Here is a 27,743-nt window from a genome sequence, read left to right as displayed (position 1 = left end):
GACTCCACATATTATTAATAGCCTGCAGGCTAATTTTAGGAACACACGTGGTCTCCATTATTCTTATAACTAAATGTGACCAGGAAGCCAGTGAAAAATCACTGTAAATTAAACACAGAGGCTCACTGAAAAGTGATGTGCAACAACTTTAAACTCACTGCAGCTCTTCTACATTATGCACTTCCAATAGCCAGTCTGCAAACAACTCCCTTGTTTTAGTGTTACTCCTTGCACTAGAAAAGGTGATAGTGAAAATAACCTTCCTCTTCTGTGTTTTATTCTTGCACTCCCTGATGCAAAGAGAGTAAACAGTCTTTTTAAACAAAAGGAAAAACAATTAAGGAGCCACTAGACCCACCTGCTTTTTGTTTCCATGTCTACTTCTAGCTATTTCAGTCTTGAAATTCAGTTTAGTTTTTCAAGGTGTAATATCTGACGGGGTTTGCTTCATTTTTATCTGTTCAGTTGCAGTAACTACATACACCATGGTATTTAGCTGCTGTTACTATACTATGAATTTTTCCCCTAAATTTGTTCAGAGAAGGACATGTTTTCTAGGGTTTTGTTGTGGTTTCCAGCAACTCTGTGCCAAGTATTTTCATAAACAGGAAAAAAAAAAAGATCATAAATCCAGCAGAATGTTCAAAAAGAGCTGCACAGTGCAGGAAAGAAAATACCAAGCACTCCCATGTTTTTCATTCGGCTTGAGACTTAATTATTTACTTTAAAATTATGTTCTCACTCTTTTACATAAACCTGTATCTACAGAAAAACCTGTTTCCAGCCAAAAATACAGAACAAAGCTTGGAATAATAAGACCATCTATGAATTTTGCCCTCTTTGGAAGATGTTTTATCTTCAGTCTTACACCTTAACACTGATTTACTAGATCACTGTACTTGCCTATAAGTGTGACTCTATTTTAAAGATTTCTATCTGTAAATTTCACTAGGTTTGGAGTTTTTGAAGAACATAATCTGCTATTTCCATATATCTGGGTGCCTCCAGCTTTGATTCATCCTACTTATCATAACGGAATGTTTTATAATACAGCTAGACTGATCCCATGGCTAGCTATTACCAAAAGGGACAGCCCTCTTGTGCCAGGACCAGCACTCATCTGACCCTCCAGGCTCTAAAGCACTGGAAAACTACTGCTCTTTTGCAGGGTTAGCCCCCGACCTGTGCTCTCATACGGTCACTGGGCTGATGGGAGGGAAGCAAGAGCAGGGCAGCCTTTTTCAGATGCAGCCCACAGCTAGGTCAGTTCAGATGCTTTGTAAAATTCTAGGATCAGACATTCATTTTAGTTCGGTGTAAGCCACTCTTTGAACATTTCTATCTGTCTTTGTTGACTGTGCAGGGAACTTAGATGACTAATTTTAGACTTTACCAAAAGTTACTTAATCTAGATAAAGCCAGGTGGCCTGAATCCCACCTTAGAAAATAAAGGGGAGTAACATTAAGGACATTATGAGAGTTGCATTTATTTTGTTTAGCACTTGACTAGCTTTAACGGCATGGGTAGTATTTTAAACTTGGTAAGCCAGCTTTAATACACATAAACATAGGTGCTACAAGCATCAGCCTGTGCACAAACTAATAGAAATAGGAAAACAGTACCATTTTTTGTGCATGTATGATGGCAGTATGCACCACAATTTAATACTGAATTACAAGCATCAAGCTATAGAAAAAAATGTCAGCAATTACACTTCGGTTTCTTTAAAGATACTATTTTTATGCTGTCATAGGGAAACCATATTTTTCTATTATTCATCTGACATTTAAAGTTTTTTTTTAACATTCTTTCTTAGGAGTCTAAAGATTTAATCACAAAGGACAGATTTTAAGAGGACTTTATTAAATCTGACAGCTGACTAATTGGACTGTGTGCAATTAATAAAAAAACTTTTTAATTGAGTATTCAGCAAAGGATTGTTCAGTGATAGCATTTTTTATTTCTGCAGTTTTACAGATTTACAATTCTGCAAATACAATGTTTGACTAAGACATTATTCTTCCTTGTTTACGCCCACACTTCATGAGATTACTGCAGTGCGAAAAATAACATACTGCTTAGGATTCTCCAGGTAGAAGAGCCACAGGAACCACTGAAATACAAAAAGCTATACCTGACTGTCTATTTTCTTAGTTGAAAATATTTGTTGTATAAGACAGACTGGGTGTCTCAGTATTTTACACCATTTTCACTTACAACTTAGATTTCTATACAACTACAATAGCAGCTTTTATGCAAATGATCAGATTTGCTATTGTAGGATGCAATAAAAAAAGCTGCTACTGAGGAAACAAAGTGCACTTTGTACACATCTCTTCTGCTGCTCTACAGAGAAGCTCAGTAGCTCATTCCTTGCATTCCGGATGCTTTTAGCTTTCCCTCCAGACATTCAAAAATAGCGTGGTTCAGACACTTCCTCTGTTGCAACTTTAAGTATCTATCTCCTTTATTTTTAGAAGAGTCCACTCTATACTTTACCTTCAGGCTCATTAACAGATCTGTTAAAATTTACTTGATGGTTGGTTATATTCCTAATGGGATATGCAAATGACACTGAAAGTACTGTTGTTTCCTAGAGAAATTTCCTAAAATTTCTCTTGAGAGGCAGGATGGGATAAGGGTTTATTGTTGTATTTTCATTATATTTACTACTGAAGATTAGTTTCTTCTTCAGGTTTTGGTAAGATACAATCTTTTTTCAAGATGGATACAACTTACCTTGGATTTCCTCACCAATCAACTATATCAAACAGGCTGAAAAGTTACCAGCAAAAATACAGCATAATATAAATTGTTTTTATAAATTCTCTTCTTGTTAGATGCTCACTGGCATCTCCAGGTTCAGTGAATTCAGTAATTCACTCAGTCTGAGTTTTCTTTTCTGTTTTTTGGATGGGACACTTCCAGTAGTTCCCCTGCCCTTCTCACTTTAAGGGACATCTCCAAATTATTCTGCTTCTTTCATTTGGATTTAAGTAAGTCTTCCCATTCAACAGTAGATTCACTTTTTTTAGGAATTGCTGGAAACATCGATTGCATTTTAGTTTGGAATTCTTCCATCTACAAGAGATTAAAAAATAAAATTAATCAACTGTTGTAAGAAGGAAATAAAGAAACACCATGAACCCTGGGCTTATTCCACAAAATATGGCTGTGTGAGGTAAAGAAGAAGTAAAAGAGGTAAAAAGACCTTAAAAATAACATAAAATTAAATCTTTTCCTCTGATTATGGTGGTTCAAATAACTATGCAAAAAAAGGGACTCACAGCAATCCCCAGTTCTAAAGCATCAGACTGGGGTGGTTATTTTGGACCACCTACCTGAATGATTTACTACAGTTACACAAACTGCCATATATATACATTTGAAATGTTTTTTTGTTTGGAAGAAAATTATCTGAATAGAATATGTCTGAATTTTGGCTGGTGTGGTTTTTTTTTTAAATACTTGCTGTGGATTAAAGGCCCAATGGGTCTGTTCAATGATTTTAAAACAAGGATTAAAAAAATATTGCTCAGCTCTGACTTAATTTTGGTTTATCCTACAATATGTATATAGGTGACAAAACAAAATCTGGTTAAACTTTAAATAATAGTAGGAAGGAAAACAAGATTCCTAAATATATATTACAGTGTGCTTTTCCTTCATTTTTGGTAAATGAAAATATCAGCTGCAAATAAAAATATTTCTGGATTTACATTCTGTATATCAATACATAAATACCAACCAACAAATCTATATTTATTGTAACCATGTCTGACTCAATAGTCTTGGCAGGCTAGAACTGGAATTTAATTTCTTTCTTTAAAAATAACTTCTCTTTAAAGATAATATCTAGATTTAGCAAGGTCCTTTCTTCCAAGTTTTTTACATATAGGATCTTTTTGAAGTATAGATGTGGAAAAAGCAAATCAGTGAAAATCCTGTTACATAAACAGCAGGATGTACAGGGGAAGTTTTGGACTGCTATTTTTAGGAAGCTCTACAGACTCTGAGACATTCATGCACGGAAGACAGGATGTAATATTCAAGCACTGGATGCAGTGACCTCTTGAATACAAAATGCTGTCTCTGTCAGTTCATCCCATGGAGCGGTTCCAGGAAACCTAGATATTCTTAACTGCCACAAAGGCATTCTCTCTAATATGCCTAAACTCTGTGTATTGTGGGTCATCAATATTTTTACAAATAATTTTGGGCATTTTCTGTTCAAGTTCTGAGTAGGAATAATTCTGACAGAGAAGTAGCACTTCATTATAGAAATGTTGCTAGAATGCAATTATTCAAGTTACAGCTGATACAAAGAATGAAACACAATTTACAAAGAAATTATGAATTCTTTACTAAAATGAAAACTAAATATGATTATGAAAACACTTCAGAACTCATTTTTTTGTGGAAAAACACCTGTGTACTACTAATCAAACAAAAATACATATTATATGAAGAAATAGGAGGAAAATTCACAGCTGAATTATCCTTTTTGCTTTATCCCATTTGTATTCTTACGTAAAAAAGTATTTCACCATCTGCTCTATATTTACCCTGATCAGATAGCTGTTGTTAATTATTCTTTCTTCTTTTTAAAAAAAATCTTGGCAATCATCTGCAATAGTTCCTAAACAAGTATTTTTGCCAGTTATTTAAAATCAAAAAACTCTCACAGAGCACTAATATTCCCAAGGATACTAAACACCAACATCAGAGCTGATGTAGGGGAACAACCCACATTACATTAAACAATTGCTGACAATTAAATGCAGGTATTTACAGTAGAAAATGCTTATAGGAGCTTTAGCTCAGATGTTTCTTTCCAGTCTTCTTTAATTAAGTTACCCTGTTTCTCTCATATGTGCAAACTGTTCAATATACATTTTTTTTAAATTCTAAAGAGTCAACCAGCCTCTTCTAATCTTTCATCTTGCTCTAAGTGTAACACAGGAATGGTCACATCCTAACCTGGTATAAACTGCTGTAGCTCATTTGGCATAAATGGAACTAAAACATTTTATACTAGCTAGTGAACTGGCGCAATGGGGATTTTTTGGCTATGTTTCTGAACTCACATTTTTAGTGTCAAATTTAAATGATGCACTGATAAGCCCTATGGGACACCTCAATTACTCCACTGAAGACACAAGATACCGAAGAAAACTAGAAGCAATTATATAAGTTACCTCCAAAAAAGGGTGATGGGCGGGAGAGCTATTCAGTAAACTGCAATGCTTCCTCACTCTTAATACCTACCATGTTATTACCAAAATGCCAAACACTAACCCTACAATGCACAAAACAGTCTTGTGTGGGAAATAAAACATTACAGGTCTATTCTGAAAAAAATTATGTTTATCTAGAAAGCACTAAAACACCGGTAGTGGATGCAGATTTAAGAATCTTTGGTTGATTCATCTCTTCTCAGAATGCTAATTTATTTTCTGCAGGTAAAAGCAACTCATTTTCTGGAAAAGCAATTCTTCATTAACACATAGACAAAATGTGGAATGTTCAATATCTTCTTTTTGCTTTCAAGATCCCCTGAGAAATTTCCTTAGCCTTGCCATCTCAGATTTTGATGTTTATTTGTAAAACCAATTCGCCAGTCATGCCAGACTCAACATCTCATTTATCTCTTTTCACTCCATCGTTTGTGCCTTTTTCCATGACCTCCCTCTGCACATAACATTTTTCTCTTTCCAGTTCACAAGTTTAACTATGTTTTATATTTTTCTACAAACTTTCTTCTTTTGTGATTCCCATTCTTAATAAATCAGAAGGCCAAGCTGATCACCACTGTGCATTGTCTTCTCAATGTTTTGTTTTAGCTTGTCAGCTCTGCAAGAAGGACATTATCTACAGTGACTGGCATGGCCCTAACTAATACATAATGTCTTCACAGTGTGTCTGAGCAGGGCCAGTTTACTCAGAATACAGATGCCACATATATTAACATTTATGCAAAATTTTCATTTCTATACAACTTAAAAGATAGTGCACTCTATTATTTCTCTCCACAATATTTTTTCAGTTCCCATTATTAATGCATTAAGAAACATATCTAATACTAGCCACAGACTCTTATTTCTCCCCTCAGTGAGAAAATGCAGTATAGCATTTCATTAGGGCTTTGTTTAGACTTCTAAAGTATCTCTCCTATCTCTTCTGTTTCACCAATGACACCAGCTTTTGAGTTCCTTCCTCCCATTTCCACATTTGGGCCTGTTTCTATCCTGAGTGTACTTCTAAACTCTAGCCACCTTTCTCCCTGCATTCAGAACTCCTCTAAAAATCACTTGTCACACTGCTTTGGAGCATGGAGAAGACTTTAAAAAGTAACTATTCTTTGATGTAACGGAACCAAGTGAGTGACCACGGAAACTGCATCCCAAAGTTCCTGTCCCCTACCTCCTAGTGTCAAGTGTCAGTCTGACGACAAACCTTTCTAGTGTCAAAACTTAGGCTGTGACTTTTTCCAGTCAGAGGCTATAAGCTCAATGTCCTGGCCTGGCCTGGCCAAACTATATTTAGCATGGGACTAAATTCAGCCTCCAAAGTAACTCACACTGGTCTCAGGGTTGTTCTTGTTTGCATCTGGTTGACAGTGGGCCACACCAGGCCCACTGCAACTTCAAAGGATCCTTGTAGCGAAGGTATAATTTGTTCACTAAACATGTAGATTAGCTGCCCTTCTATGAATTGGATTTACCAGGTATCCAGATAGCCTCCTGCTTTGTGGTGAGCCTCTTGTGAAGATGGTTAGTCTAGCTTTATATGCTATTAATATTACAAATTGAGGTGCAAAAATTGGGACCTTATATTTACCTGCCCCTTTTAGGGGACAAGCATGCTTTTGAATGAGGGAAATGCTGCAATTAGGAATCTGTGTCTTGCCTTGCCTTTTTATATTAGATATGCTATTAGGGATGCCTCTTCTCCCTCCTCCTCCCAATAAATCTTCTTCCATATTTCCTCCAGCTTCCACAATACACATGCCAGTGTCTCAAACCGAAAGGCATCAATTTAATTATAAAAGCTAATGTGCTATGTACTGAGTAATGGAATGTTTTGAAATAATTCACTGAAATAGGTGCCTTTTTGTTATTGTCAGCCATACTGACACGGGGGTACTTGATTCAACTGTGATAATGTCTTCAATTAATAGTGCAGCACTTCTTTCTGTTGCCTTCGGTATTGTAGGCCACTCTCTCAACTACTGCCTCTGAACCTAGTGGTACATGAACAATTTGTAACACATTTCTTGATTTAGCGTTCCAGCATGCTCCATTCCTGGAGGCAAGTCTCTGAAGTGAATTTCACTCAAGTGAATTTTATTTTTTTTATCATAGATACTGCAAAGCTTGATGCTGTTTTTTCCTGCCAAATAAATTACAGTAACTGTTCCACCTCTGAATGTCAGGCTTTTTTCTAAAAGGGTATCATCTACCTTACTGCATTAAATAATCTGTAATAGCTACAGATCACTGTTATTTTCTTATCTTAACCTAATCATCCTGCCTCAGGTGGCAAAAATATGGGGACCTAAAAGCATCTTCCATTTAATAATGTCTTTTTAATGTACATCGTTGACAGAATGTCACGCAAAAATTGGGATAACATTATTACTGAGAGCACTTACGTGGCCTTTCATATTAAAATGAATGGAAGAAGGGGTAAAAGAGTCTATATGAATCCTAGAATTAAAGTTTTACAAAGAAATGTTCTCTTTAATGTCTGACATTCATAATAGGCCAACCCAGATTGTAGGAATTATTAGTTTTCTATTTTAGTACTTGTACCAGTAAGAATTGCTTACATTAGCTTTCAAGTGAAATGAGGTTAGGTGCCCTGAACTTGAATACTGACTGGCAGCAGAATACAGTATCTACATGCCTTATATTCTAATCAGCCACATTCCATTTTACATGGCATGAAGATGAGACAGGTTGCCCTGGATTTAACAGCATCAGAGAAGATTGTTCTTACCACCTTTTCTCGAATCTTAAAATGATTGCTGTCACCCTTGTTAGGAAATGCTTACCAAGGTCTGCATATAGAAATAGCAAGTTATTTGCAGAAAATGGCAAGCCTTGAGCCCCTACTGTACTCCAAGAGCAAAGCAGATAGCTTCCTGGCTGAAGGTAATCCTCTGATTCTCAGGGTAATAGGGAATACTGACTGCAGGTTAACTTGTGCCAGCTTGCAAGCTGACCTCTGAAATAAGCATGGAAAACAGTGTTCTGCTCTGTATTCTTAGATCATATACTTGACTGGCAAAGGCATTATGAATGTTTGGTTTATTCAAAATTACAGGTCCAAGAAAATGGCACTCAGAAGGTCAATCCTGGCAGTACACATCATAATACTTTCATTATGCTACCCTGTACTGTCATAGTGCACTCTTTACAGCCTGTTTTCTGATTCCGCTGTCTCGGGCTTGCACAGAGGAAAGATGCAGCTGAATTTTGTTAAATATCTAGAGAAGTAAAGAGCTCATGTTAACCCCCTATCCCACAGACACTTACGCACATACTTAACTTTACGCAGTGTTGAATAGTCTCTCTGAAATCAGAGGGCCATTTACAATGCCTAAAATTAAACATACCCAGACATATTTTACAGAAATGCATCCCTTATAAATCCTGTATAATCATGTAAAACATGTCCTGTACTTTTTAAAAGAAAAATAACATGAAAATAATCTGAAATAAAGTGAAATTTACAGGCAGAGGGGGAGACTATCTTCATTGTTTAAAATGAAGCTGTTGTAGTTCTAAAATCATTATACATTTACCTCCCAAAGCTACTACATATTCTGACTCAAATTACTGGTGAACTATTGCAAGCTGTCAGGTAACATGGGTCAGGTTGTCCTTTTTGCAATGACCGGGTCGCATGACCAGATAAAACACAGGAATATTCTCCTCATATTACTTTTCCATGTATGCAGCTACCATGTTACTCAATTGCAAATGGATCCATGCATTTCACAAACTGGAAGGTAGTTGGTCTATACCACAAACACATTTTAGTAGCATCTCCTTGTCTAGTTTAATCTCTACATGAATGTCACTTAACTCCCAAAAGTGAGACTGTTAACTACTAGCCTGGAGGTTTCTTTCTATACATCTATAGTAAAAGGAAGATGATGTAAATACAATAGAAAAGCATGAAGAAAACAAAAGTGTTCTGGTTTAAATTTGGATTATTTTGAATACAAAAAAGGAAGTGGTTAGCTAATTATGATCAATGTGAAAGACAGCAATTAATTTATATACACGAAGACAGTAATTTTGTAAACCACTTCTTCCTTAGGTTCAGAGAAATATAAGTATGCTTTAAAATTCTATAAATCTTCACATTGATCTTCCTGAAATAAAGTGTCAAAGACTTAAGTTTTTCTCAAAGCAGATGAAGTTTTTCATTTTCAATCCTATTCCCATTGATTTCAGTGATGCTGCATCAGGCTTCAAAATGAATGTAATGGAACAAAGTTTGGATTACAACTTCTTGCTGCAAAAAGCTTTCATGCCATGCAGAAGAAACAGAGTGGAATACTTTTGAATTCACTGAGAGACATGCCATTTATTTCTGCAGAAGCTTACTGTATTATATATAAGCAATTACCGTGTTCTTTCTAAGATTTCAAACCTGGGAGACTGAAAAGGACATCCACATGATTAGTGCATTATGGTGCATTAGTCATTGCTCCTTAGTCACCCTAGACAATTTCAAAAATTAATACTGACGTAATTTTAAAATTAAAATAGTTAAATATCTAGATCTATACAGCAGGTTGCCTATTGGACCCAAAATCTCAGGATGCTTATTCAAACTGTATAAGCTCTTATCTGCTGTAATTTGGATGTCTGAATTAAATCAAAAACATATGAATTGTCTGCAGCTAAGACAGTTCCTGAAAAAGGTAATCCAAGTAATTTTTATCCTCTGTATGTACAGGAATTTACACTTACAATATGTATAATGTATAAGTGACAGTCATGGTTGTGAGAAAAGCCAAAACAAAACCAAAGCCCTACTCTTCCCTACTCTTAAGAGACACATCAGCCTTGACTCCCGGAACAGGGCTGAACTCCATGCAAAGAAATCTGTCAGAGGTAGCGTTACACAAAGAGCCGGGATGTTATAGCTGGACACTTTCAGACAAGCAGAGCATCTGGGGTCTTTGACCAGAGAAGCTGAAGACAAGTGCCATATTGTATACTTCAAAGGACAAAACAACCCCATACTACTAGTATCTAGCATGAATAATTTTCACCAATCAGATAAGCTTTTATTCAGATTTGAGTTATACACATGTAGTATGTATTTACATGCAGCTGAGAAGTGGATCAATCAGCTGGTCTACTTACAGAGAAGCAGAAGTGCTCCACAGGGGCAATTTTAGACCGAAGGGTGATTATTTTGTTCTATCTAGTTTCTTAACACATTGCTGGCAGCGAGCAGCTAGAAGTCTCTACCAAGACACACTAGAAAAATTCCTAAAGAGAATTACAATTACTGTCTCCCTATATTCTTGAAATACTTGTTTACAGCTGTCCTTATTGATGATGCAAATGTAGCAACTTTCCCTGAGATCAGTAGGAAAATGATGAGCTCACCCCTTGAATAAACATTCTGCTTTATCAAGTATACAATGAAGTTCACAGGGCCTTTTTCTTTTTTTTTTCTTCTTGGATAAAATACTAGCAGAACATATGTGTGGAGGCAAATCGTCTCCACACCGAACTAATTAGGCAATATAAGCAATGCAGAAAAATCTTGCATAAAGAGGAGGATGAAGAACCAACTTGTACTAGTGCTCCATCTTCTTTTTAAGATGTTAAATTTAAGTAAGTATTGAGGAGACGAAACAATGTTAAGCAAACTGAACAGGTTTGAATTACATTGAATTATATGACCATGAAATAGCAAAGAAAGGATGTGTTTTTATTACGCCATCAAGTGTAAGCATGATAAGGCATAGAAACTTCATGAGTTTCACTTAGGTGAGAATTAAATACAGATAAAAATTAAAAGTAATAACAACCAAAACAAGAATTTTAGGGTTCCAGGAAACACACTGCTTTTATAGAAGCATTTGTTCATTTACCAAATACCATAAAAATGTCAGCCTCTGCAATATGCCTATGCTTGGTTGAGATCTATAGATCTCAGTACTATTTATGGATGCCAAAGACAGAATAATTTTCAAATTTCTTATTCTTAAATTATTACTGTATTTTTGAAATTCATCCATCCTTAATGCTAATACTCCTTTGTATTTATATTGTGCCTATGCATATGGACTCACGAAATTAAATCAAATCTCTCTCAAAATAACTGGGGGGAATGTTATTCCTGTTATGTTTAAAATGGTGATTTAGAAGTTAGATTTCCTCTAAAGATTAGCAGCAAGCCTTGGAAATGCCCTTACCAATAAAACCATGGCAAGTATGTATTTTAATTGTTTTAGATGTCTGTACACAGCTGTGCAATTGTTTTAGATTGTTAACGTTTTTGAAGGTTAAGATCAATGAAAAACAGGATATTTCATTAGGAGTCACCATAAAGACGATAAACTAATATTTAATAACTATATTAGTCACAAATTACCATGTAATTCTCCTCAGCATTTTCCCAGCTTTGCACAGAACAGATGTGTAAGCAACAAGATACAGTTTCACAAACATACATATGAATCATCTTGGCTCTTTTCCTATGGGAAAAAGAATGCTTTTATTTCAGAGGAAATAAAACTTAATTTATTGAGGACATGAAGAGCAAAAGGGCTTTTAAAGCATGATTTATCTTGTTCGTTAATTGTTGAACATTTCAGTTTGCAAGTGCTGAGGGTATTTTTTGCTTTTAAAAGAAGGCTCATAATCAGCTGATAGTAAAAAATGAAGAATAAAACAACAGCTATTCATAGGTATGTTTTAATACCTGTCAAGTATTATATAGCTGCAAGTTTAATTAAAAACAAAAAAAACGCTTATTTAAAAATCTGCTTCTTTAAAGTAAGGGTTTACAACTGAGCTGTAGCTTCTGCAAGAATGTTAGTTTCACAGTTTTCTAAGTATTTTCTACTGTTGACAAACCGCAGTCATTATTTTATAAGGGAACTGGAATTAAACCTAGTATAAAAGTCAGCAGCAGCAGATCTCTTCAACTGAAAATACCTGCTTTGTGAAGGTGCTTGGAATGAGTTTGCAGTGACTGTGGGGAAAATGTTTTTTACATGATTGAAGACTCAAGTACTCATACCCAAGCTCTCTTTTGATGAAATAATCTTTCACAGGATATGTTGATTCTGTTCAATCAGCATGATGATTATCATCATTAATTATTCCTGATAAATATGCATACTGAATGCAGCACAGCAGTAAATTTAAATGGTGTAGTCTGACAATGTGCTACATGGGATTCAGACTCTGAAACTCCTCTAAGGTCAGAGGATTGAGAATGAGGGTAAGAAGAATGAAGCAAGCACTCAGGGACAGAGGGATGGGTCAAGGACCTCTTCAAAAAAAAGGAATAATTTATTTCACAAAGGTAGACCCTACCCATATCACTCTTTAAAGCAAGCCATCAACATGGTGTCCATCTTACTTTTATAGACATCTAAGATGTCAGATTCCTGCCTTTAAAAGAAACAACAGTTTAAGAAGCAAAGGAGAGGAACGCTAGAGACTGATCAGATAAATCAGTCAAACTATACCAGTTTCAGCAAGCCTGCTTTTCAGTAGGCTTCTAATTAAGCTTTTATTATTTTACTGTAACTTCAGTTTAATTAAAGCATTTAATATGAAGTAATATCACCAAAATAAAACAATGGAATTTGATCCTCCTTCTGAGACAAAATAGTTTTTTCGTTGCGTTTCCAAGGCTATGCTATGTTTGGAAATTCCTTTAAATAATCATAAGTATTTTGACAGTGGGCCCGCTTTTATCCTGACAGATGCAGCCTTCATCATCTTAACTGGCACTAATCCATGAGCCTTCAAGGACAGCGCTGAGACTAGAACTGTTTAAATACAGAGAAGTTTAGATAATTTATCATTAGAAAATGACTTATAAAAGAATACATGTTATATGGTTTTTGAGTAATTATCTCTCACCTCTGATAACCCTAGGTTTATAAATATTGAAGAGGCTCATTTCAGCAAAACACTTAACTACACAAGTTTAATGTAACCGTATGTGATGACCCAAGATCCAAGACCAGTCTCCCACAGCAGAGATAGTGCTACCCTAGCTGCTGGCTGCATGGTACCACTGACTCTTTTGCATCATCACAAGCAACCACGCAATGCTCAGTGAGTTAGATCAGCTCATAGACAAGACCGAAAACAAACTCTGGAAAAAAAGGTTAGCATTTACTTCTGTCAGTAAGCTGATACAATTGGCTATGCGGCTGCTTAAACTAATGCAAAAGAGGGTGCAGGACCCTTCTGGGTGTGACCACTGGTTTGAACATGAAACCACTGTTATTTAGAGCAGGTTAAAAGAACCATGAAACTGTAAATTTATACAGCTAAAATTAAGCTTTGCCAGATCAATGCTAGCTTCCACCGCTCTATTGCCTAATGATTCAAATGGTTTAATTTATCTTAAATTAAATTATATAGTACCATCTGAGTTAATTTGAATACACAGACTTTGAACAGTACATTCAATAAAAAGGTATGTCAGGTGATAATACTTGTAGAAAAGTAAGTAGAATAGGAAAGATTTAAGTCTTGGAAACTTTCATGAAAATACTCGTTCAGATCAACTGAAACAACAGGGTTTTAAAGATAATTCTAAAATGTTTCATTTCATAAAAAATTTTAAAAGTCAAAATTTATGACTTATTTTTAAACTGAAAATTTCAAACTGCATGGAGTATTTCATATAGAAAATTTTGAAATAAGATGTTTCAAGAATTATTCGGTTTTTTTAAAAACTCAAATGAGAAACTGGCTAAAACTACTCTTTTCTACAAAATTTGATACTCTGTGTTTTCCATCAAAAACCAGCAGCCCACTGTACCAGGAGTTTAGAGTTGCACAGTTTTGAGGTTGAAAGCTTAGAGGAAGATGATACCACAATGAAAAAGTTATTAGATAGCAAATATACTTGTTAGAAGTGCTGACATTTGTTTCCATTTCATGTATCAATTATTAAACTTGCATTTAACATTACATATTTTCTTCTATTTTGTGAAGTGTTTTAAAGTGAAATGCTGTGTGTGTGTCTAGATGAGTATTCTAGTTCAGATCAGAAGCGCTCTTTTGAAGCAAATCCCCCTTGTCCCCACTTACTGTTTGTGAGTTTGTATTACAGAATGGTCTCAAAGTGCATGAACTGGATTCTTTTAGGGTGAAACTAAACTGAAGATGTATTCCAGGAATGCACCTTAGGTACTCCAACTGCAAACAGGCATTCAAGCTATGGGACAAGGCTAGAGTTAGTCCAAATTCAAAAAAAATCCCCTGCAAGGGGTATAGATATCAGGTCCTCAGCACCAATTGCTTCACTGACCCAGTCCTGTTGGTCTGCGGTGCTTGTTGATGTACACAGAAGCTTCTATGCCCTGAGATAATCAGAAGTGGACTTAATTTGAAATATGTTCCCAAGAGCTTGTGGGAAGCAAGTTAAAAGTCATGCTATTACTGACAGCTGGGTAATTTCTGCAAGGGACACACTTAAAAAAAAAGGTAGAATCTTCAACTCCTAGGTACTGAAAAATGTAGATTTCACTTTTTCATTAATAAAGATAGAACTTATACTATTTCCAGACCAAATCCTCATTGATCAATCACTTCACAATTTAGGGATAAGAGTTGACAGGAATTTAGGAGGGTTAACTACTTACCCACCTATTCTTAAATTACAATAGTGATAACTGCAGTCAGGGGATATTAACAACCTAACCTGAGACAGCATAAAATCTTTTATATCCCTTACAAAGACATAAAGATCTGTTGCTTACCAGCACTCCTGGGATTTCATGCTGGTATAAAGGGCAGCAGACTGTAAAGCTACAGGGAACCACCTCTAACAATAAAGCCATTTAAGAGCTGGAAGTAGGCATTGTCACAGCAGTTTTAAGAACCAATAAACCACTTAAATAAAAGCCTAGTATCACCAAAGTTGATGCATCATCCCAGTGTCCAAAACAGATTAAGGAATGACTGCTCTGTGCTTGTTTCTACAGCAACTGCAGGTTATATCAGAAGGTGTATGGACATAATGTTCCCAGTAAATTATACCTTTGGTTACCTTCCACTACAAAAACTGCTGAGTAATAGTGGTGTAGCTTCAGAACCACCGGAGCAGATTAATTATAGCAATTATAACTTATCAAAGAAATATTGTGCTCATTTTTTGTTGCCATTTCATCTCTGACTTTATAAGTGGATGACAAGATAATTTAAACAGTCACAAAGCTTACAGTAATACTATCTTTATCAATCACTCAGTGCTGCATAATTGATAATTCACGCTCACAGGAAACCCATCCCTGAACATTATAAAAATGGCAGTATTTTGGCAGCGATACCAAACAAAACCACTCCTCTGGGATGCAATTAATGGCAATGCTGGTTTTCAAACCTGGTGGCCATAAGACACTCGTTACAGCTTAGGGGAGCCGGAGGGAAGCCCGGCCCGGCTTTCCCCGAGGAGGCCGAGAGCGCGCTGCGCCCGCGCCCGCCGCCAGGTGCCGCTGCGGCGCAAGGCAGGGGAGCCCCGCGCCCGCGCCTCCGCCGCCTCCCACGGCGGCCTCTGCTTTGCCAGCAGTAAAAGCAGCTTGGCTTTTGGCAATCGAGGGTGATAATCCAGACTTTTTTCTTTCCCTAAAAAAGCAGAAGCTGTAGCAGTTGTTTGGAAAGTGCAACATCTGTGGTGCTTACCATTAGAATTTTATTATGTTGAATAACTGAATATCAGAAGACTGTATTAGCTGTCAGTAATGCTGTTAGCATCAATACCACCAGTACTTAAACAAATGAAGTTGCTGCCCAGCTGAGAGTGGACAGTAACTGGCCAGATGACTAATTAGCAGGTTCCAAAGGCAGCTGGTTACTGTTAAAGGCAGTTAAGGTGAAGAGGCAGGGCAAAATGCTCTTCTTCTCTTTGTCCAGCTGCCAAAGATTCAGTCATTAATTCAGCAGAGATTCTTGGCATCAAAATGAATCAGACCTTTCCTAAGGTATGTATAGTATAGCACTTTCAGAGGATAAAGTCTGCCTTAAATTCACAGTTTTCAGGTCTATATACATAATACTAGGTTCGATATTGTACTTCTACAGGTCTACTGTGCTAAGTGCCTGCAAGTATTACAGAGCAACAGAACTCAAGTATGCTGAGGAGTCAAGACATTTTTATTCAGGTAAATCTGCAGTAGCATCTTTTTAAAAACATTTAACTGGACTAAAAATGTTCATCTGAAAACACTGAGCTCAGTGTCTTCTGTGATCTGAACAGTCTATGTATAAAGAAACTTAATTTCACATAACTTCAGTAAATAGTTTCTCACCCATTAAGTTTTACTTTTTTGTGTGTGTGGCTGTCTAATAAGTATTAGACCCAATATATTCTCCTCAGAAGTTAGTATTTTAACTGATTATTTACACTGTCTCTGCTCACATGATTGTAATTAAGAATTTTCAAAAGAATCTTGTTCCCCTGCAATAGGTAAATAAAGTAAATAGGCCCTTCTCAAAATGACTGTATGTCTAAGAATCTAGAACTAATGATGTACTTGTCAGCTGGTAACCCTCATTAGCAAGCAAAGCCCTCAACTGTTCAGGAAAGTGATATTTAGGCTCTAAAATAGTCTTTTAACAGTGTCTGCTCCTGAGTGTTATGTTAAAGCAATGTGCAAAAAGTATCACGGTAATCAAAAATCAAAGATAACTTGTTATAGAAACTTATTTTTCTGATTTATTATTCTAAAGAACCTCTTTCTTTGGTCAGAATATTTCATTTTCAATACAGTCTGGTTTTGTACTTCCAGCTATTTTAAACATATATATTTGATTTTAACAGATACATGGTAAGACAGGAAAAAGAAATGCATGTCAGTAAATCTACAGATGCCAATTTTTGCTTATGCAGTAATGAGTAGCATTATCATACGTGTTTCCTTCCTGTAGTGGAAATTAAAAGTCTACAGTAAATGCAGTAAATATGAAATTTAAAAGTTCCCATCAGCAGAGAGCAGGAAGTGAACTGTTCAAAATCACATGCTGACACAGTCTCTTCACAGAAATCTGCCTCCTTCACTATCTGGAGTTCTAACTCCAACACTGTGAAACCTGAGGTCTTCACCGCAGGGCACTTGCAAGAACCTTTTAAGATATAGCTTCCCCCATCTCCTTTCCCTTGCCAAATATAATCACAGCAATTAGTAATCAACACTAACAGTACAGAATATAATAAGGTACAGCTTTCTAACTGGAAAACTAAAGTAGTCTTTAAAATGCCCTGCAGGTCCTATAGACTTAAGACAAAAGAACCGCTACCTGATAGTTCTAAAGTCCCTAATTCAGACCATGATGCGTCTGAGGGCTTGGTCATCTCAAGCTTATGGGGTTGTTCCCTGTCAGACAATCTCAAGGAGAAGAGCCTCATAGGGACACCAGGCAACTGTGGGTCTAGGTCAATACTGCTCAAGGAAATAAAAACTAAGCTGACTAAAAAAAGTGTTACTGCAAACTGCTGACTAGGGCCAAATTCTGCTGTCCTTTGGTGGGACTAGAAGTACTATGACTGAATGGAAATAAGGATCAGCAGCATGGTGTGAAATGAATCTTACTGGCTGATGATACAACTGACAGTAAACTGTGTGGACTGTTGTAGCTCAGCATGCAGAGAGTATAAACTGGTACTCCCACTCTTCCTCCCCCTCCTCTGCTATTCCATGAAAGCTTGACAAGAAGGATATACATTTAAACAAAATGCTTTGCAGCTACCTCCTATGTCCTGCTGTGCTTTACTGGCTCCTATTAGGAATCAATGCTGGAAACTAAGGGACATGTGATTATGCAGTGCTGTCTCTTGGGACCTAGATCCTAACCTACAAGACAGAGTGGACATGAAGTGAGAACAGGAATAAAGATATCAATGAGGGCAGTATCATGATGGAGTATACATTTTCTCCCTTTTGTTTTTGGGAGATCAGGAAGTGCTTTGCTGAATATGTAAGTAATTTGTCAAGGAAAGCAAAGGAAGTCTGTTCATTACTAGTCCTATAAAGGATGCAGACAGCTCTGCTAAACTTAGAGCTGCAGGGGACTCTTAAGTCATGGTGCATTACTAGGGGAAAACTAAAATGCTCACATGAACTTTAGTGTTCATACTCAACGCTGTGAAACACTGGAACGCAAACAATTTACTAAAGATAGCCTTAGCCACTTGGGACATTCAGATGCTTCCCCAGTTTCTTTGCCTCAACACGGCATATTATGGAACTCTCCTCTATTAAACATGCAACCTCAAATTTCTGCCATTTTGCCCCTTCCAGAAACATACTAGAAAGAAAGCAATTTTCCTTTCAGTTTTTCTTATGTCCCCAAAGTCCTGATGCAAAAAATGGAACTTTGACAAAAAACAGATTGCTCTAAAGATAGAATCTGGGGGTAGCCTTTAATTCAACAGCACAGAATGTAGAAAGTTTGCAGCTACTATTTTATTCTCTATATTAGAACAGTGTCTCTTTTGTGAAGAATCTGAAACATCTATGAATATAAACATAAGCAGGACTAAACTGTTCCTCCTCCCAAACAGTCTTCTCCTACAACATCCCATTTGTGAGAGATGCAAAGAATGCCTTTCTACTATACACACCTCAGGTTAGCCACTGCGAATGGGGGGCATGAGGGGGTACTGCTAGGCTGAAGTAGTATAGAGATTTAGTGAAGGCATGCCACACTGAGATAACTTACCCAAAGAAAAATACAGTATTTGAGAGGATCATAATTGGTACTCACACTGTGAACGCCCAGAGCCTTCCAGGTGGCAAAACTTATCAATCCAACTCCACACCATGCATACAACGAGCCCCATCCTAGGGCTCGTAAGGCCAGTGATGAACCACTCTCTGGTAATGCAGCAGTAGCAGTAATACCCTGGGATCAAAAATACAGTGATCAAGTGAACAATAATTGGAAAAAATGTAAACTAAAAAAGTTAACAGTGCTCTAGATGTTTGTCTGCCTTGCCAACTGTACTAGTGTGGCTACAGAAACTGTTAGGGATGCCAGCAGACCCAGACAGCCAAGCAAGGGGCAGACAAACCATCTTCCCACCAAATCCTGATGAGACAGGAACTTTACATGGACTGAAGCCCTACATTAATGCTCTGCAGGATAAGAGGCTCTTTAACTAGGTTCAGCTGCCTTTCAGGAATTTTTTTTACCTAGTTCACACTACCTTCCAGGAACAGCTTTCAAGGTTGCCAGTAGCACCTGGGGATGATTTTTACCACCTCAGAAATGCTCAAGTGTTTTGGGGGCATAACAAACTGACGTTCAGTTATTGCACCAATCAAAACACAAAACAGGTCAGAAATAAGAGTAGGCATTTTAAACCACTTTTTAAGATCCCAATACTTAAGAGTTGTCCATGAGACGTGTTCTAATAACACAAAGCGCTTCACTTGGAAAAGTCATCTCAGGCCAGGAAGAATGGTGCCTCAATCATGATGGAGTCCCAATCATGATGAACCCTTTTCTGTCACAGCACATAAATGCACACTGCAGCTACTAAGGGCATAAACACCGGCTTACATCAAACAGTTCACGCCACAAGTTTACTGTTAGCCAGCCATTCTCACATGGCCATGCCCGCTTTAGTGTATTTATTTCCTATAGGACAGCTGCAGTCTGTGTAGCCTATAACAGCAGTAAAAGAGAAAACATCCTCCCCACACTCCCAGTGATAAATATCAGTAAGAGAGTTTATTTTCCTCATAAGGTTCACTGTTCAATTCTTCATATAGAAATACAGATTTTAGAAGATAATAGTTAAGACTGGCATCTGTGGTCCTTACACAACTCAACAGTCTTATTGGGTATCTTAAAAAGAAAGACAATTGTTCAAAGATAAACATAAATAAGCATGCAAGCATACAAATATATTCAATAAAGAATTATTTAATTTATATTCTAAAATTCTGAAGAGTAAAATTAACTTGCAGAAGGATCTAAAAAAATTTCCTCCAAAACATGCCAAAGAACTGCACTTTTCTAGTCTTTATTCATCACAGAGTGGGAAAATATTTTGCATTATCCCTTTAAAGGTTTTTCTAAAGATTAGAATAAAAAATTTGCTCTTTCTTCTTTGATGTAATTGAACATATGTACAGCACCTATCATTATGGTATTTGGTCAATGAAATAGCATCAGTAGCTTTTTTACCCTTGGGTTTGTCTTTATCAGAATGTTAAAATGATCCTCAGACAATCCTCGGCATTAACACTTTTCCTTAGGATACACTCTTAGGCATAGCTGCCCAAGGACAAATACACACTTGCAAAGGGCACATGCAAAAGCTATCTTGATCCTTATTTATTCTGATTTGCACATCCCAAAGTGGAAGCTGTTAACAAAACAGTCCTCTGTAGAGACAGTATAAACATAGCAGGTCCAGTTCTGACCTTAAGTGTTTCCCATTTAAAAATTGGGCATCATGTAAATGATGCACAGACACAAATGATGGAGATCTCTAGTCACACCATTAAACTATGTTCTATTATTGCCTTACCACAGCTAATAAGCTTTCATAACACTTTCAGTAGAGATTGTATTGAACAGATTTAAATTTTGATGATTAGACTATTGAAACAGGAATAATGTCATAAACATACACAACAATAGTTAGAATTTCTCTAATTTGGAAGATGGAAAAAATGGACAAAAATATCCTCCACACACAACCTTTAAATAGGCATCATTATCCATGAAAATTGCTGGCAAAAAAAAGAATGCTATTTAAATGCTTGATTGCCCTAGAGAAAAAGCGAAAATGGAAACAATTGATCTGGCTTTACTGACAGCAGTCAAAGAGTGTTCAGTTACAAGCTGGTTCCTCAACAGTACTAAGTATACAGACAGATTTCTGTAAACAACACTGTTTGTTATCTGATTATCAGATATGTTGATATGCTATTCCAAGCATCAAGAAAGCTGATTAATGAAATGCGAAAAAAAGAAAAAGACAACAGTAAAACATCATGAGGGAAAACCATGTTGCCAACAAAAGAATATTTTTAAGAGAACAGTTTTATTCGCAAGTCTGTTATTCTATGTACACATCGTTTTTTCTTCATTACTATTTTTTAAAAAAAGAAACTTTGATTTAATAAATAAGCTATTAAAACAATGCTTGAGTCTTTTTAAAAACTAGATATGGAAAATATAGAACAGAATTAGGTGATTTGGTTCCCAAAATGTATGCTTCACATTTCTTTTTCTGGAGGAATAAGGCAGGAGAAGGAGAACTGATACTATTTTTTTTCCAGGCCTCAGTCCTGTAACTATCTTCTTGTGGATAAGAGCTGTGCCTGAAAGGAAGCTCTGCTGAGCTCAAGGTGCCTAAAATAAATGGTATGTTCAACTGCTTTGGCTAATTGCATTCAGTTTGCTCATTGTTTTATATGACTTAGGAAACTGTAAAATTAAACACCTGGATAAATGCTGGCTACTTGACACTTACTGTGGCATCTTAAGCACTTAATTTTACCCAATGAAAAGAATCATTTCTTAATTGAAGGTCTCTGCAGCACTTCATCACAAGACAGGATTATGTCATCTGTTTTGAGTAAATTTGGGCTCTGACTTTACAAATGCTTACAACATTTGATTAACTTCACTACCATGGAAGAGATACAGTACATTCAATTTCAACTTTCTCTCTTGCCAATAACGTTGAGGCTACCCTGCAAGGCTAGGGTCTTGTACTCTAGCTTCCTGAAAATCTGAATGTAGCCATGAAGCTGACTGTGATGCTACAGCTTCCCCATTATATTGCTATTTTTTTCTGCCATAAACTATTTTAATCTCTCCCAGGCTGTATTATGCTTGCTTCTTGCTTCTGCTTTGACTTGAATGGTACAGTTTCACAGACAAAAGAACTGGCACAAACCAGCAAAGATGCTAAAAGAACAGGTCTTGCGTTACTTCCCAATATTGACTATTAATTCTCATCTCCTAGCTTCATTCCAACACAGTCACTGTGGTCATGAGTGGAAAGGGTCAGAAGACCAATCTGGACTAAAACTAATGCAGGGTAAAATAAGTAGAATTAATAGGTATCATCTCACCAACCTAGGAGCACAAGTGCTGGTGCTGGTACAGGGGCAGGAATGAATTATGAGGAACTAAAGCACAGTACAGTTAATTCTTTGAACAGCAATGCTGGCTTACATTTGCTTAAAGTGACTAGGAAACTGGCCTCACCTTAACAAGGATAAAAATAATATTTGGGCATTGAACATCTAAGAAGGATACATTGTTCTTTAATTATCTATATGTTACACTTTCATTATTGTACATGATGTGTTATTACAAATAATAGGCAATGACTACTGCAGAACTGTTTTTCTCTTTGGTCACAAAACCTCAGAGAACCTCTACAGACACGTCATTTTCAAACTCTAGCCTTCCCTTTTGAAACTGTTCACCTGTTAGTACTGTGACAAGATGCATTTTCTTTCTATACTTCGCTGAATTTAAGTTGGGGGGTCCAGGAGTTACAAATTTTGCTAGTAAACTGTTGGAATTCATTTGCACAGATAGTAGCAGATACAGATTTTCAGCAAAAAATGATACGGTATGTATCAATCAGTGCCATTTCCAGCATATATATTCTTGGATTTCCAGCATATATATTCTTGGATGTCAATTTAATGTCACTCTTGATAAATTTCACACTGATAGTGGGACAGGTCAGACAGCCAAGAATATACAGTGCTGAAATTGTGCTATCTGGGGAAAATGCAATGCCCAGGAAAAAATATGTTTAAAAATAAAACAAAGATGGTAAAAAACAAGAAAAAAACAAGTTTCTTTCTTGCAATACATTTTTATAGCTTGTGGAACAACTTCTCATAAAACTTTGTTTTATCTATTTCAAATAAGAAACGCACATTTATTGTTAAGCTTTCATTTCAAAATCTTAGATTTCTAGAATTAATGATACAAGAAGTTATAAAACAAACAAATGGGTGACCTACATGTAAAGCCAGTGAAACTACACTCATATACCAAGAAATTTTAATAAAGCAATATTTGTAACTACTGCCCCATTATTTTTTTATTTCTCAAATCATTTTTTCCTCAAAAAGTACACTTTACACCCTGCCCTTAAAGTTAAAAAAAAATCTGAGCTTTGTAAGACTAAGAAAATTAAATCTGTGACTTACAAAATGCAATACTAACTCAGAACAAAGTACAAATAATTCCTATAACCATCCTGATTTCTTTTCTAAAACTTGTATTTAATTGTTTGTTAAAGTTTATGGTTCCAAAAAGTCTGCTAGAACTGTGCCTAGTGTCAGAAGACAAATCTCTCTTGCTTCTCCTGGACATAATGGTGCTAAAAAAAAAAAAAAAAAAAAAAGTACCCTGTACATTTTCCACTATTGAAATCCTTCGCTATTTATTTTCTCATTTAAAACTGTCAAAATCTTACTATTCATTTCCTGAAAAGACAGTGGGCTCTTCATGTCTGAATATTACAGTATCAGAAGGAAATTGGGAATTGGTGCTGACAGGCCAGTGGATGAGTTATTCCACAGTTCTTAGCTACATACAGCAGCCTGAAGAGGAATATTATGATGGCAAAGGAAGGATAGTTCTTGGACCACAAAAGGAGACTGTTGAGTGATCAGATATAAAGGCTCTGATAAAGCGCTGTGGAAAAGTGCTATTTTTTTCCTATGGTGTTTTTATTAAATTAACATGTTAAAAATAAACACAACTGATCAGTTTTCAGCTCCCTCAAAAATTCTGTAATATCGGTTGTATTTTAAGGGTGCAGTGGAGTAGAGACTGATCAGTTTTAAGGGCCTATTTGTGACATGTTCAGCAATAACAAAGTGTTAATGAAGGAAAAAAAGCGTTCTTCAATTAAGTGTGCTACACTTTAGATTAATTTACAGACATGGTATAATTGTTAATTTTGCTTTGCAGTTTTCTTTTCTTTTTTTTACAGACTACTCAGATTGATCATGCTATGCAATTGCATGAGATGTACTTTTGGCCACCAGATCTCTTAGGACCAATCTACTACTCACTCTCTTCAATCTCCTTACATGGCAGGAAGGAGGCAGAGAGCTCAAATTTTAACTAAATAATTCCACATTACATCTTCCACAGCTTTCAGTCTTCCTGACTTTTCATTCCCATCCCTACTCCACAGTTATCTCCCTTCCCAATCCAATATATCACTGTGAGACTGAATGGTAAACTGGATCATGGAAGTGATACAGACTCATGCGAATGAAATACATTCACATCACAGAACCAAAACAGATCATTAATTATATTTCATTATATAGTAGTAGTATGATTACAGCAAACAAAGTAAGTTTTATGTTGTTTTCTTTCAATTAATCCAAAGTACTAAAGTATTAGGCAGTGTCAACTCCAAATTGATTTTTAAATTAATCCTATTCCTCTTGACTTCAATTAAGCCTAATGCTCTTACCATCAATTTTGTACAGCTAAACTCCACATATATCACCACTTCAATAAAGGATTTTATGCATTCTTTTTCTTGTGTACCATAACCGGAAAACAGTTTAAAAGGAACAAACCTTACTGAACCAATTTGGGTTCTTCTTTTTTGCCATGGCAAGTGTCGTGCCAAAACCTGCTATCATTCCTGCTGTAGCAACTGTACCTAGAAAAATTCCACCTGCCAAGAAAAGTTTAAGAAATAAAAATCAAAACTTTTTTCCTAAGGAGAGAAAAAACAAAATCAGGAAATAAAACATAAGAAATGAAGATCTGTCAGCAGATGCTGAAGGGAAAGGAACAGTTGTCAAAATTATTTGCATTAACTCAATATGGCAAGCAAGAAAGCATATTTTGAAAAAGTGCTTTTTAAAAATCAATGGCCAGTACATATTTTTAAACCACACATAACAAAAATCATTCAAATCCCAAGATACTTTTTCACAATACTTCCCAGTTTCCACTGTTCCCTTGGTAGCCTCCCTCACTCAGGATCAAAGCTACTGTGATCTTCTTGTTCCCTGACTATGCCTCACCCATCCTCTAAAGGGAGATTCAATTCTTTTTGTTGCATCACTTGTTACTTCAAATGGCCATCTGAAAATTTGCCAGTAACTCAGAGGACCATTCTGTATGCTCTCCAGCTTTGTCCATTTTGTTCTAGTACTCCCCATTCCCCCCATAAAATAACATTAGCAGAAAGCCTTCCCAAGTTATAAACCATTTCCCACTTTCAGTTCTTCAGAGTATTTCCAAAGTCACTTGGGTTCCCTTGATCCTTTCCGGTTCTTGCATCAGAAGAGAACATATAGCAGTACCAGATCAGAAAGAGCCTTGGTATAAAAGACTGAGCAGACTGTACAAAAGCAGCTGAATTCATATGAGAATCCTTTTTCCAGGCAGTTACAAGTTCTTCCTTTGTAACCACTGATACCCGGCCTGTGTTTTTCCTCTCCTAATGCCGGTCAGGTAATTAAAAACTGGCCCAGATAGGACATAGAAAGCAAAACATATTTATGTTAAGTCTGTTTGTTTTGATTAATTATCATATTAGTGTGATGGAGAAGTTTGCTGTATTCACGACAATGAAATAACGTGTCTCTTCTATTTGGGAGCAGGAAGACCTGACATACTGTCAAAACTCTGGATGCTCACTGCATTTTGCATTTCAAGGTCTATAGGCCAACATTTTCTTGATTTCAGAAATAATAACTGGTTTTAAATTTACTTTTTCTCCTCAAAGAGGAGGAACTTGAAACATGGCCCCTGGGAGGGGGGAGGAAAGCACTGCAAGGGGTAGAAAGAGTGAGGCAAGCGGGACTGGTACCCCTAAATTAGCATGCTTTCTAGAGATATTCCCATATATCTGCTGGGGGATACATCCATCCAATCCTTGTCTTGCCTCATGATTTTCTAGCTGGTGCAGCACTGGGACATGGTGCCAGGGTGCGGGCAAAGCCAAAGAAGAGCACCACCATCGTGGGCTGGCAGGAGCTGCGAGAGCTGGTGCACTGCCATGGCGTCTTCAGGAAGCCCAGTCAGCTGTGTCACCACTGGTTGTGATTACAAGCCAAAAGGCAAAACTAATTAACCACACGAACTAGTTTTGAGTAAAAAAACTTTCCTCTTCTACTCTTAGGTGTGTTTAACTGCAAAAACATTTAACTCCGTTAGGAATCTGGGTGCTCCTCTAACTTTAGATCCCACAGATAAACTAAAGACTGTTAGTCCGAACATCTGGATTGGGAGGGCTTTTTTGTAACACATGAAAACCGTGTTTTAAAAATCTACAATGATACATATAGATATATATATATATTTTTCTCCCTGTGTGGTCCTTCTCTTTCCTCACCATCCTTCCCACTTTCAGGTTTCCTGCAGGGCTGCAGGTGACGCATGAGCCGCCCCTGCTGCGCTCACCCCCGGCAGCTGACTTCGGTGACCGTTAACGGACGCCCTCCTCCCCCCCCCTCGCCCCGCCCCGCAGGGGACTTCGATGACCGTTAACGGACCCCCCGCGCCCAGACAAACGAGCCGCGCAAAGGCATCGCTGGGCAGCGCGCAGGCGGGCGCGGGTCTCTTCTTCTCGGAAAGGTAACCTTTGCCATCGGGGGGGCGCTGAGGGGAGTCCCGCCGCCCCCGCGCCAGGGTAGGGCTCAGCTCACCCCGCCGCCTTTGGGCAAAGGCGCGGGAAAGCGGTGCTAGGCGGCGCCCCTCACCTCAGCGCGGCCGGCCGCCTTCCCCTCCCGTGCTGCAAGGGGCGAGAGGAGCTCCCCTCACCTGCCCTTCCCGCAGCCCCCGCGCGTCCGCCAGCACAGGAACGCCCCGGTGCTTCCGACCCTGGGGCCTGTTTCTCATTTCCCTCCCTCTGCCCCACAGGCGGAGAGGCAACGGGCGCCATCCCGTCCAGCGGGGAGGAAAAGGCAGGAGGCATTTTAGGGGCGTCCTCGCCACATCCAAACGCCGCAGCCGAGGTCATCTCCAAACACCGCGGCATCTCCCCAGGGACAGGGGAGTAAGGCAAAATGTCAGGCTGCGGCAAGGAACCGTCTTCCTCGCGGGCATCGGCCGCCACCGCCGCCGCCCTCTCCGCAGCCTGGCCGGGTCCCGCGAGCTGCCGGGGGGGGGGGGGGGGGGGCGCTGAGAGGAGGCGGCGACTGTGGGGCTCCCACAGCCGCTGCCGCTCCTCTGCGACGCGGGCGAGGAGGGGAGGAGGAGGGCTTTCTGCACCTTTGATTAAGAAGACCTTGTCTCGGGGCGCCGCAGGGTTCCTGCCTCCCCGAGGCAGGGCCGTGCGGCGCCCGGGGTCCAGCGGAGCCGCCGCACCGTCCCGGGCGTCCCTACCGGCGGCCGCCCCCATGGCCCAGGTCACGGGAGAGGAGGCGGCTGCGACCCGCAACCCGGAAGGAGACGGAGCTGGGCAGGCAGTGGCAGCGGCCTTGCCTCCTCCTCTTCCTCCTCCTCGGCCGCGCAGCCGGGCTGGAGGGCCGCGGCAGCCT

General features: G+C 38.0%; 1 protein-coding gene across 1 annotated transcript; it reads right to left on the bottom strand.

Moving 5' to 3' along the window:
- Window positions 1-1,938: 1,938 nt before the first annotated feature.
- On the bottom strand, window positions 1,939-27,670 carry TMEM242 (transmembrane protein 242). The gene is made up of 4 exons (XM_026122224.2): window positions 27,475-27,670; window positions 24,825-24,925; window positions 18,997-19,134; window positions 1,939-3,082 (listed from the first exon to the last, which is right to left on the bottom strand). The coding sequence occupies exons 1-4, from the start codon at window positions 27,602-27,604 to the stop codon at window positions 2,984-2,986; spliced, it is 468 nt and encodes a 155-aa protein (XP_025978009.2). The 5' UTR covers window positions 27,605-27,670; the 3' UTR covers window positions 1,939-2,983.
- Window positions 27,671-27,743: the final 73 nt, after the last annotated feature.

The sequence above is a fragment of the Dromaius novaehollandiae genome, chromosome 3 (genome assembly GCF_036370855.1).
Source record: "Dromaius novaehollandiae isolate bDroNov1 chromosome 3, bDroNov1.hap1, whole genome shotgun sequence".
Classification (NCBI taxonomy): domain Eukaryota; kingdom Metazoa; phylum Chordata; class Aves; order Casuariiformes; family Dromaiidae; genus Dromaius; species Dromaius novaehollandiae.
The sequence above is the reverse complement of the archived record's forward strand: the minus strand, read 5'-3'. Positions and strand labels throughout refer to the sequence as shown.